This window comes from Meles meles, chromosome 20 (assembly GCF_922984935.1).
Source record: "Meles meles chromosome 20, mMelMel3.1 paternal haplotype, whole genome shotgun sequence".
Taxonomy (NCBI): domain Eukaryota; kingdom Metazoa; phylum Chordata; class Mammalia; order Carnivora; family Mustelidae; genus Meles; species Meles meles.
Genome location: NC_060085.1, coordinates 56,177,006 through 56,189,639, shown reverse-complemented (window position 1 = coordinate 56,189,639; position 12,634 = coordinate 56,177,006). Strand labels below are relative to the sequence as shown.

General features: G+C 43.5%; 1 protein-coding gene across 1 annotated transcript in view; it reads left to right on the top strand.

The window, feature by feature from the left end:
- C20H3orf20 (chromosome 20 C3orf20 homolog) overlaps positions 1 to 12,634 on the top strand; it is an 84,571-nt gene that overhangs the window by 33,150 nt on the left and 38,787 nt on the right. Inside the window, exons 7-9 of the mRNA XM_045991858.1 lie at positions 1,056 to 1,205; positions 1,944 to 2,064; positions 8,438 to 8,569. Coding sequence (XP_045847814.1) covers positions 1,056 to 1,205; positions 1,944 to 2,064; positions 8,438 to 8,569 — 403 coding nt within the window. The remainder of the gene's footprint in view (positions 1 to 1,055; positions 1,206 to 1,943; positions 2,065 to 8,437; positions 8,570 to 12,634) is intronic.

Here is a 12,634-nt window from a genome sequence, read left to right as displayed (position 1 = left end):
GTTTGATAATAATGTGTCTCAGCATGGCTCTCTTTGCATTTATTCTCCTTCCAGTTTGTTAAGCTTCTTGAGTGTGTACAGTCATGTCTTTCATCAAATTTGTCGCACTTTTAATCATTATTTCTTCAAATATTCTTTCTTCCCCTCTTCTTTCTCTCTTCTGTGCTTCTGAGACTCCTGTTAAGGATATGTTTGTATGCTTGATGGTCTGCCATGGATCTCTTAGGCTCCATTAACTCTTCATTCTTTTTTCTTTGTGCTCCTCAGGCTGGTTAACTCTATTGATCCATCTTCAAGTTCACTGACACTTCTGCTCCAATATGCTGCTAAACCCATCTACTGATTTTTTTTCTTTCCAGTTATTATACTATTCAGCTCTAGAATTTCCATTTGTTATTGTTTATGATTCCTATCTGTTTATCTTTCCCCCTATTGGTGGGGAAGCATTTGAAAGCAGTTGAGCCCCAGTGCCAACCACTGAAATTCTTCTGGGATACTATTGAAATTCCTGCCATAGCTGTCCACACCATATTCCTTTAAGCTGAGACTGGTGCTTCTTAGGGCCACCTTAGTAGGAAATGAGCAGGGAGACATTGCCTCCTCTCCTAGATCAATCATAAGGGGAGACAGTCTGACAACATTAGAAATATACTTCATATTTCAGGTACAGGTTCTGCCACTTCCCTGTTCTGTCATGTGGGATGATCATTTCTCTGCACCTTGGATTCCTCATCCTACAGATCCAACTTGCCCTGGTTTGCCTGAGACTTTCCTGGCTTTAGCACTGAAAGTCCCACATCCCAGGAGGCCCTACTCATCTGTGAAGTGGAGATAATACTACCTACCATAGGGTTGTTGTGACGAATGGAAAGAAGATACAGGAAGGCACGTGGGGCATGGTTGTGCTCCATAATTAGTTGTTACTTATGCAAAGTGCAAGGAGGGTCTTTGAAGACTGAGAATGATGCACCAAATAACTATCGTTTTGACATGAGATCTGGAGCACCTGAAAGCAGAACCTGGAGTGTTTTCTGTTCTCCTTGACTATCTGCCAGCTATCCCTCTGGAAACATCGCCATGTGTCAGATCCCCACATGCTGCAAAGGAAGAACCATCACCTGCCTCTTTAATGATACACCTAGCTTCTTTCTGGCTCTGCTCAATGCTGAAGGACAGGGCTGTGTTCAGTACAACATGAAGGCCCGGTGAGTGGTTTGGGGGAATCCTGGCCCCATGGAAGTGTTTCTGGAGGTTACAGAGGAAGGCACTGAGGTGGTGGTCCACAGGAAAAGGAGGGGCCATCAGTGTCCAGAGGTCTGGGAAGGCTGTGAGGCAGGGCTAAATTGGGACTTGCAGGGACATAGGTATGTTGAGGGCTGACCTTTGCTTGCTAGATCCATGTCATAGCAAAAGAGATGGGCACCTCCCCAAGTCCTGCTCCACTTGTACCCCCAGAGCACTAAGATCTGGATTAGTGGAGAAGAGTGTTTTATACCAGAAGTGAGTGAAGGAGAAGCCATGGGTTCCACTTCCAGGGGGTTTTAAGAGAGGCACATATCCTTGTCAGCCAAAATTCAATGTCATAAGAAAATGTTTTCAGAAGGAATGACTTATTCTTCTGCTATAGATGTTCCCATTCTCATTTTGGTGCCTGAGATCTTATACACCCAGGCTTTTGGGCACATATATCATTTCTTCCCTTTTGGGTTTGGCCTGAGCCTCTGTTATCTCTCTCAAACCTGCCCTTTCTGACTGACATTCCTGTAGCATCAACAGATGAAGAGGTGTCAGACCATATTAGGCAGAGGAAGTGAGGCTGCCCATTGGCCTTCATGGTTCTTCTAGTCTAGGGCAGTCTCGGAGTCCTGCCTGCCTATAGTCTGTAGTGATGAGGCTTCTTTCAGGGGCTTGACATCAACTTCTCACTGCTATATTTCTTCTAGTTGCCCATACGTCTTGGTCTTGGATGAGGAAGGTGGGACTGCCAATGACTACAAAGGCTACGTAGTTCACAAATGGAGCTGGACTTCTAAGACAGAGACTTTGCTTTCCCTGGAATATAAGGTGGGCATGGACAGCACAGGTGGGGTGGCTTCAGCAACCTTTCTTGGGCTGCCCAGCATTTAGAGTCAGAGTGCTACCTGTAAGACAAATGCCTTGCCCTCAGGAGCTTTATAGTCTCTTTCAAAGGTTCCTCAGTTGGTGAGCAGTGGTTGGGAGCTGGCTGAGGTAAACTTTTCACCAGCCTACAGCAACTGTTGGCTGCTGTACTGAATCTTCCTAGTAATAGCTGTCCTATCTTGTTCTTATTGTTAATATTACTACATTTTGATGGTTTAAATACCCCTCACTTTATGAAGGAATCTTATAGTAGTTGATAGCTTTATTTTTAATGCCTATACATGGCAATAAGAGTAGTTAGTAATTCTATGTTGATCTGCCCAGTTTCTTTTATATCTTTACTATGTCACGAAATAAAAAACCTGCAAGTCAAAGGTGGCTGATGGACAAATCTTTTTTTATTATTCATTTGATTGTTCAGACAGCCATTCATCAAAGATTAAATAATAAATTAATAAAATTTATTTTATTAAGTAAAATAAATTAGAGTAGAATTACTATTATTAAATAATAATGATAAATTTATTAATAAAGTAACTAAATGTGCTTGTAACTTATTTAAGGCAGAATTTCTCATCCTTGGCAGAAGTGACATTTTAGGATGGATAATTCTTTGCTATAACTATACGTTGTAGGATATTTAGCAGCAGCCCACCAGATACCAGAAGTATCACCTCCCCAAGCTGTGACAGATAAAAATATCCTCAGCCATTGTCAGATGTCTCTGGAGGGAGTAGTTGCCCTTGATTGAGAATCACTGGTCTAGAGGGTAGAAAGATAAGTAAACTCTTCAAGGAACCCCAAAGTCCAGGAGATTAATAAGAATACAAGATAGAGAAGAATAAGGGCAATGAGAGAGAGACAAATTCATAGGGTTGGGATTCAGAGAAAGATCACAGAACACAGAATCTACTCAAGGTGGCTTGATATTAAGAGCCCCAGTGTAAGTGTTATGGATGGAAGTACTCTTGAAGTGTGTGGCAGGGCTCAGGTACCCTACCCCTAATCATCTGTCTCATGCCCATCTTGTTCATCCTCTGCATTGGCCACTGGATTTTCATCCTTATATCCTAATTCCTATAGATCAGACCTCTGCTCAGAAACATTCAATATCTTGAACATATCTCACCCTTCCTATCCCTTGACCTGAAATGTGCCTCCTCCTCTCTCTGTCAAACCAAATTTCCCCTCCTTCACAGCCCAGCTCATGCTTCTTCTCCATCATGGCACTGCAGTCCACATCCATTTCTCTTTTCTCACATTTTCTCTTTTCTGGGTTAGTCATATGATAATTAATCATGCTCTGGTTGCATATCAGAATCCTATGGAACCTTAAAAAATGAAGATCCCCAGGCACAGCCTCAGAGAGATTCTGATTCAGGTGGTCCGTTATAAGTGCTAGATTTCTGTAGTTTTCACAAGTATTTCTGATGCTTGGCCATGTCAGAGATTGTCAGTCTAGGAGTGTATTGAGTTATTGTCTTAATATTAAGCTTTGTGTAGCTCTATGAAAAGTTCACAGTCCATGACAATTATAAATTGGTTGCAGACAGGCACCACATATTGTGTATCAGTGTGACTTAGTGGACAGAATGGAATGAGAGCCTGAGAAGCCTTGTGCCAGCTAGCCAGACTCTGACTATGAAGCTTTGTGAAAATCACTAAGCTCCTCTGAGTCTGGGTGGTCTAATCAATGTAGAGTAGGTCACCACACCAGCCCTGCCTCACACTGCTTTTGTGGGAACTAAATAAAATAATGGCAGGGAAGTTGCTTTGACATCACTAAAGTGTTTTGGCAATATAGTTCAGTTCATTGTTTTATCCCCTGGAGCTGCATACAGAGAAATGCACAATAGGGCTGGTGCAGTCAGGAGAGGCCAGGAAGACAAAGTGATCCTTGAGTGGCAACAGCAGCATGTGTGCATGTGATTCATGTAGATAGAAGAGGGAAGGGAAAGCATTTTGGGTAGAAGGAATAGCATCTTTAAAGGCTTCAAGTTAGGACTTAGTGTGGCAGCTTTAAAAGTCCACAGGTGGTGCTTGTGAAAGAAAGGGGGCAGAAGGTGTATATGCTGTGGAGCGGAGGTGAGAGGTGTTGGATGTCAGGCTGAGGAACTCGCTTGTTGTTTTGCAGGCTGCAGTGGCCAGTTTGTTTTCACCCAGATATTAACATTTCCAGTATTTTTCATTCCTCTCCAAAAATCCAAGTTTCCCTCCAGTATTCTTTCTCTTCAGTCTGAAGAAGTTCCTTTAAGCATTTCTTGAAGTACAGATCTGCCGACAAGAAATTATGTTTGCTTTTGTGTTAAAAATGTCTTTATGAAAGGATATCTTTTCTGGGCATGGAATTCTGGGTTGACTGGGTTTTTCCCCCCTTCCTTCCAGCAATTTAAAGATACTTTTCTACTGTGTATGTCCTCCAATGAGAAGTCTGTAGTTATTCAAATCATTGTTCATTTTTCTAGCTGCTTTCAAGATTTCCTCTTTAATCTGATTTTCTAAGTTTGACTATTATGTGTCTGGGTATGGTTGTCTTTGTTCTGTTTGGGATTTCTTGAGCTTCTTGAATTTGTAAATTTTTGTCCTTCACTGAATTTGGAAAGTCTTGTGTCATTGTTTTAGGGGGAAATGTGTTCAATCTCTCTCCTTTTCCCCTGAGACTCCAGTTACATGTATTTTAGAGATTCTAATATTGTCCCAAAGGTCTCTGAGACTCTGTTAATTCATTCATTCTTTTTTTTTAAATTTTAGAGAGAGAGAGTACAACCAGGGGGAGGGACAGAGGAGAGGGTGAGGGGGAAAGAGAGAGAGAGAGAGAATCTTTTTTTTTTTTTTTAAGGCTACCTTGTGTGGACATTCAAGTTGACAGTGCCTCTTTAAAAAAAAAGATTTATTTATTTGAGAGAGAGAGAAAGAGAGTAGGAGTGGTGGGGGGATCTCAAGTAGACTCCCTGCTGAATATGGAGCCCATCACAGGGCTTGATCTGACAGTCTTGAGATCATGATCTGAGTGGAAATCAGGAGTCACTCCTTAACCTACTGAGCCACCCAGGCACCCCCAGAGAGAATCTTAAGCAGGCTCCAAGCTCATTGTGGAGCCCCATATGGTGCTTGATCTCACAACCCAAGATCATGACCTGGGCCCAAATCAAGAGTTGGATGCTTAACCAACTAAGCCACCCAGGCACTCCAACTCTGTTCTTCTGTTCTCAGATTGGATAATTTCTATGGATCTAAGTCTCAAGTTCACTGACTTTATTCTGATATCTTCATTCTGCTGTTATGCTAATCCTGTGGATCTTTAAAATTTCATATATGTATTTTCAAGTCTAGGATTTCCATTTAGTTTTTCTTTATATTTTCTATTTTCTCTGCGGAGATTGCCTATTTTTCATTTATTACAAATATGTTTTCCTTGGCTTCATTGAATACAGTTAAATTAGCTACTTTAAAGTTCTTTTCAATTTCAACATCCAGGACATACCACACATTTATCTGTTACCTTGAGAATAGCTCACACTTCACTGGTTCTTTACATGTTGAGTAATTTTAGATCATTGACACTGTGTATGTTGTCTGAGGATCTGTGGATTGTGGAGTCTGAATTTTGATATATTTTTCTGAAAGGTGTTAACATTTTTGTTTTAGCAGGCAGTGATCTTGGTTAGACTCACACCACAAACTTTGTTTTACCTGCAGGAGGCAAGAGTTCACATCTCAGTTCAGTTTTTCTGTTTCCCTAGCAGTAAGCTGTCTTGAGTCTTCCCTGCTTATGCATGGTTCAGGGATTAGCCAGGGGTATGGATGGTTTATTCATAGAATTTGGGCCTCTATTTCTTTGGCACCATCCCTTCTGGAATTTTATCCTTACTTTTCTGTGATTGTAGTTTCCACAGGTTCAGTCTTTCCCTGGGCCAGGAAGATAGTGGTGTCTTGGCCATGACTGTGGCTTGCCTTCAGGCTAAATCTATAAAATAGACATTCATCTTATGTTGGCCCTTTCTTTTAAGTTTTGATTCTTCAAAATTTTCCCACTTTTGTTTATTCTTCAGAGCCTTTGGGTTGTTGTTTTATTGTGTTTGTGTCAAGTTCTTTGGTTGGGTCAGCCTGGTAAGAACTGACTCAGCTATATTGGAAGTACAACCAGCTGGTTAGTTTCTAAGTTGAGGGCTACCATACTTGGGTCAGCTGTGTGTGGAAAGTTGACTAGAAAGGGAAAAATCAGTGGATGGGCTAGTACAAAGACTAGTTATGGAGTTAATAGGCAGATCTGACATGATGAAGGGTAGCAGCAACATTTCTTTTTTTTTTTTTTAGATTTTATTTACTTATTTGACAGACAAGTAGGAAGAGAGGCAGGCAGAGACAGAAGAGGAAGCAGGCTCCCCGCTGAGCAGAGAGCCCGATGTGGGGCTCGATCCCAGGACTCCGGGATCATGACCTGAGCTGAAGACAGAGGCTTTAACCCACTGAGCCACCCAGGCGCCCCAAGCAGCAACATTTCTTAAAAAAAACATTTCAGTAGAAGGATTCAGTGGCATTCAAACATCAGCTGTAGGGGCTAAATAAGAGGAGAGAAGAGTATAGATGAGCACAGTGGAGTATGTGTCTGGGTGGAAAAAGAAGTTTCTGAGACAGTCAGAAATCAATATAGTTTTAGATGTGCTGATTGGGCTCAGTGGCTTCTGTGACACAATCCTCTCTTAGGGTGAGCGATTAGGGATGATGGATATATGTGAAGGGTTGGCTCATGAATTCCCAAGAAGATGAGTAGTGAATGAGCTTGTAGAGCACCCATATTTAGGGCATGGAGGAGAGGAAGAGACACCACCCAGGGAGCTGGCATAATAAAAAACAGTTGTACTGTGTTAAGCCCTCTGCATGTTTTATCCCATGAAATCTGCTCAGTGCCTTAGGAAAAAACTTGTGTTACAGCCCCCAGGTTCAGAAAAGCTAACCAACTTGCCTTAAATTGCTCCACTGGTAAGTAGCAACACTGGCATTTGAACCTGGTCAAACTGTAGCACTTGAGCTCTCAACCACAGCTCTATACTACACTGCATAGAAGAAGAACAGGAGAAGGTAGGGTTTTTCTTAAGGGGGAGTGAGCAACAAGTTTGAGGATGTCAAGACACTTGGCAAGAAGACAGCCATGGATCAAATGTTTTCCAGATGCTGGAGAGTGCTAGCACACAGACTGCAGAGTATGAGGAAGGGACTCAGTGGTACAGAAACTGAAAGTAGACCTTGGGACCAGTAAGTGGAATAGCAGAAGGAAATGGAAGGAGCAAAATTAAGAGTATTTCCTTACTACAGAGGAGCCCTGGGCACACACAGGTCAGGGACACGGAAGATGGAACAGCAGCAGGTGGAGATATAGACTCCAAGCCCCTTGGGTAGGGTCACTGGGCACACACAACTGTGAACCATCCAGGGACCTCATGGGATTACACTGCTGCATCCTGACAATATCTGCTCATGTGTGTTATGGACCTATGTGGCTTGTGAAGCCACTTCCATAATCTTTATCTCATTTGAACCTAATACTAGCCTTTCAACTCTTTTCCTGTTGAGGAATTTGAGCTTCAGAGAAGCTGGCTTGCTAACAGAGTCTGAACTCGAACTTACTTCTAGAACACAAAATTTTCAGTAAGGAGTGATTTGCTGGAAAGGCAGCTCATCCTCCCTCTTTCTGTCTAGAACTGCTACATAGCAAAGCCTACCTTTTTGGAAGTGACTTTTTAAAAAAAGCTCCTTTAGCTCCTCAGGGGAAGAGTAGTAGTGACACATTTGGGGATTGAGGGGAGGGGACTGAGCATGTGTAGCTCAGCCCCTGCGGGGTTCACCTTTGTCAACTGCCCACGCACCCGCAGAGTGCATTCTGGTGTCTCCTGCCATGTTGTCAGCTTCCCAAGGCAGCTCTGCGTCCTCTAGACCAAGGCTCATAGTCAGACCTGGTGCCTGGGTGCACATGTCTGACTCATAGAGAGTGTGGGCTTACGACCCAAGCTGCAATGCCATCTAGTTCTGCTAGAACCAAAGCTGATTTACCTCCAGACACCTATGTCTCTTTCACAGTTGGTTCCAAGCTTGGGCTGGAAAGGGAAGGGGCAGGGATGGGAAGGCATCAGTTACTTTTTCTGTCAGTCCCCAAAGAAAGACTGGAATTCTTCTCCGTGAAAGCTAAATTCCAACATAAGAACTGAAAAGATCTTACAGCTTTCTTGGCCCCAACCCAAGAGGAGTTTTGTGCTTTGTGGTGGAAGGGTGGATAATAGAAACAGAGATTCCCAAAGTACCGTTTCTTCTTCTGCAGGTGAATGAGCAAATGAAGCTGACGGTGCTAAGCCAGGACTCCATCACGGTCACCTTCACCTCCCTAAATGAAACAATAACACTCTCCGTATCAGCCAACAACTGTCCCCATGGGGCAGCACACGAAAAACGGGTAAGCCAAAGCAGACCAGGTCCCCAGGCCTGACCCCAGGGTGTCTCACTGTGGGCTGCCAGTCGATATCTCAATACCTGTACTCCTCCTATCCCTCTACCCCTTATCCCTTTGCATGAGGCAGGGCCCTACCTCTTTCTCTGACTAATGAGTGAACTGCTATTCATCATTCACTGTCTGATGTTAGCACCGCCTTCTCTGTGAAAATTCTATCAGTTAGGAGTCTTTCAGTTGTAATAGTATCCAAAGCAGATTAGCTAACATGGAGAGAAACAATATTGGCTCAGCAAACTGAAAAGTCTATCAGTAAGCAACTTTAGGCATGGCTGGATCCAGACTCTCAAATGACTCCATCAGCTCTTCCCCTCCCTTGGCTCCTGCTTTCCTCTCTGTTGGCTTCACTCTCAGGGAGTTTCTCTCCTTATGGTGACAAGATGGTCATGAGCATCTCTGGGCTCATGATCCTACCAGCTTTGTTCTTCCTAGGAGAAAAAGGGCTTCTCTTTCCTAAGTGCTCAAGGAACACTAGAAGTGGCAACACCAACATTTCTGCCTCTGCCTGACGCGGCCCACATGACCAGGAGCACATGTTGCTCTCACAGCCCAGGCTCGAGTAGCATGTCCATCCTGAAAGCCAAAGGGTGTGATCAGCCCCAGCTATACCACCTGGCAGGAACGTCACGGTGCTGTTCCCGGAAGAGGGAGCGATGATACTGGAAAGAGTAACTACCAATGTGTGTTGATGACCCTCTCCACCACCCCCTTTCCCATCCCTAGGAGAGTCTGCCTTTCCCTCTGCTCAGCCCTCCCAACATGACTCCTCTCTACTCTAGCACTCCTTTATTTATAAACCTTTTTTTTCTACCAGATTGAGAATTCCCTATGATTTCTACTAATGTCTGTTTCCCCAGGGCTTCAGCACAGGACTGCTTCAGATTAAGTACTTACTAAATGTTTGTTGGGTGGGTAAGAAAACGGTGGAGACTGGAAGCCCAGGTCTTCTATTCACTGGGTCTTTATGGATCCTACTGTGTGTCTCATCCTGAGTCAACATCATGGAGAGAGAAGGAGGGTACACAGTCCCCAATTCCTGAGGGGTTTCTGGTCTAGCTGAGAACACTTAACATACACCGTGAGACTGGTGTGAACAAGGGTTCATTGAAGGAGTAGACCATTTTCATTGCAAACAGGGTGCTTTGCTGGGATTAGTTCACTGGGGAAGGTTCTTGGAACAGGGGCAGAAGGACCACACCTCCTACTTTCCGCTGGCCCAGTCCCAGTTTATACCTGCCAGCCTGGGGGAATTACTAATAATGTCCTCTTTCACTCTCAAAAGTGTCTTGGTTTGGATGCTCATTTATATGATCATCCTCAGGGCAGTTCACCCTCCTCATGTTCCTATCTAGGGCTGAGCAAGGCTTTTTTTTTTTTTTAATTTTTCAGTGTGCTGCAGGGACATTTGCCACCAGCATGCCACAGGCCCATTAGGAACAGCCAGCCCAGTGTTCTCACTTTACATGGGGACATGGAGGCAGTCATTTGTTAGCGACCTATGCTATATGAACAAGATACAGAGAACACCTGTGTTTCTCTCAGAGGAGAGGATTACACCTGTTTTCCCACTGCCTTTCCATTTGAGCAGCATTTCAACTTTATTAATTCATTAAATAATTCAATAAACATTGATTAGCACTTGCAATGTGCCAACTTGGCTGCTGAGATGTAGAAATGGAAGAAATCTCACTCCCTCTAGTCTAAAATATTTTCTGTCTAATGGAAGGAGGTAAATCAACAACACCAGCTGTAATCCAACTGGACTGGTACAATGCGCCAGGGAGAGGGGCACCATGGGAGCCACTGGGGTACCAGGAGAGGGTGTTCATTAAAGGGGCCCCATAGGAGCACCCAGGAAACTCAGGTGTCTGTGACTTCAGACTGCACTGATTACTTCAAAGAGCAAAAGAACCCCAAGTTTTGACTCCATTTGGGCTAAGATGATGATCATCCTTATTGGTGAGTCCGCCCTGCCCATTTGGTTCCATGCCATTACTCTAAAAATCGCTGTTAAATGACTAAGCACACACGATGTATGAGGTCCTGTGTCTATATTTCTTAAAAACCTTTTAGAATGTGTTAAAAAAAAATGTGAGCTTACTTTTCTTACCAAAGGCAATAGTTATTAGAGAATTGTTCTTTCCCATAAAATGGTAGTAATGCTTCGTTTTCCTAACAACCTCTTATCTGGTAATCACTAGAGCCTGAATCACAGCTAAGAACCAGGATGTAAACAATTAAAGACACCCATGAACAGCCAAGAGAAATCACTCTCTGTCCATGTACCAAATATTACCTCTGGGCCTAGGAAAGCCCCTTTATAATTCAAGTTTTATTTTATCTTACTTGAATCCAATCTTAGAAGCAAGAACTAGAAGTCCAGGGCTGTGTTGTCTAATGTGGTAGCCACAAGTCACAAGTGGCTACTGGAGACATGCAATGTGACAAGTCCAAATGGAGATCAGCCATAAGAGAAAATATGCATAGCATTTCAAAAACTTAACATGAAAAGAAAATGTAAAATTTCTCTCAGGAAATTTTTTGAGTTTGAGTATGTGTTAAAACAGCCACTTTTTTGATATATTAGGTTAGATAAATATGTTTCTAGAATTAACTTCACCTTTAAGAACTCTTTTATGTGGCTACAGAAAAGTTTACAACCACACATGTAGCGTGCATTTTATTTCTAGTGGACTGTGCACGTCTAGAAAGGAACATCTTCATCAGGGAAACTCATAGAGGCATTTTGACAGTGTGAGAGAAAGCTGGAAAGTTATTTAAAGGGACATCATAACTCAAAAAGTGTAACTGTCTCAGGGACATTAAGCATAGGGCTAAGCAGACCAGTACATTAAAACAGCTTCTGGAAACAGTGCTGGGTTCTAGTCAGTAGTCACTGATGCTAACCCAGAAGACTGACTTGCCGTACAAGTGTCAAGGTCATAACTCCTTCTGTTTGAGAACAGATTTCAGACTAGATAAACAATAGCAAATGAGAAACTATCAGATTTATTATAGGGAACAAAATTTCCAAATGTTGACTTTACCTGCCAGGTTAAGCATCTTGGAATACTTTTACATGAAATCTGGAGGCCCAGAAAATTGGCTCATGTTCGGTTCTTGGACTTCCCAAGCTGCAAGGGGCCCCTGAGAAAATTTGCTGACTGTGCAGGCTGGCCCAGGCTAGGAAGAGCCCATAGAGCCTTAGTCTGGTCCCTTCCATTTCTAGGTCTCATTGTCCCCATCTGTACATGTAAGGGCCTGCCCAGCCTCCGCACTCTCCTGCCTGGGACTTTTATAGTCCGGTCAACTTCTCCCTAGGTCTGTGTATTGGGGTTGGGTATTGCTCATCAGAAAAATCCATGGCAGTCTAGAAGAGCTGAGGGTGGGAGGTAGGGTGACCTCCTCCCACTAAGCTTCTGTCACTGAGAAGCTTGTTAAATGGCTTCCCCAAACACGCATCACCTTGAAAGGAGCCACCGATCAGAGCGACAGGCAGAACAGCAGCCCCAGCTTTTATGGCCCTGCAGCCAGGCTCCTCACTAAATATTTCTATCAAGGCAGCACTTTGAAAGTGAGGCAACACCTCAATTTAAATGGTTGTTTTGTTGTTTTTTTTTTTAAACCCAGAGCACCACCTCAAATCCTTTTTGGAAGCAGGCTGGGTATAAATTACAAATGAGTAAGTAAAATTAACCTAGAAGCAGCAGCTGGGGCCAAAGACCAGAAGGATGGTTGAGGCTTTGCTATTAATCGAGGGCATCCTTTATAGACGTCCTGCCTGCAGGGTAAAGAAGGAAATGTAGAGTAACCATCAGTCTTCAGAAAATCTGTCCACTGTCCACCCCATTCTCTCTACCTGAGGCTTCAATTCCACAGAAATTGGACCGATATGCAGGAATTCACTGAGCAGAGGGGGAGAGAGGTGTATCCCAGCAGAGGGACAGCACCTCCTCCAAACAAGAGCAAAGCCTAGTTGTTGGTGGCCTGGGCTAATAGCTGCTGGTGGGG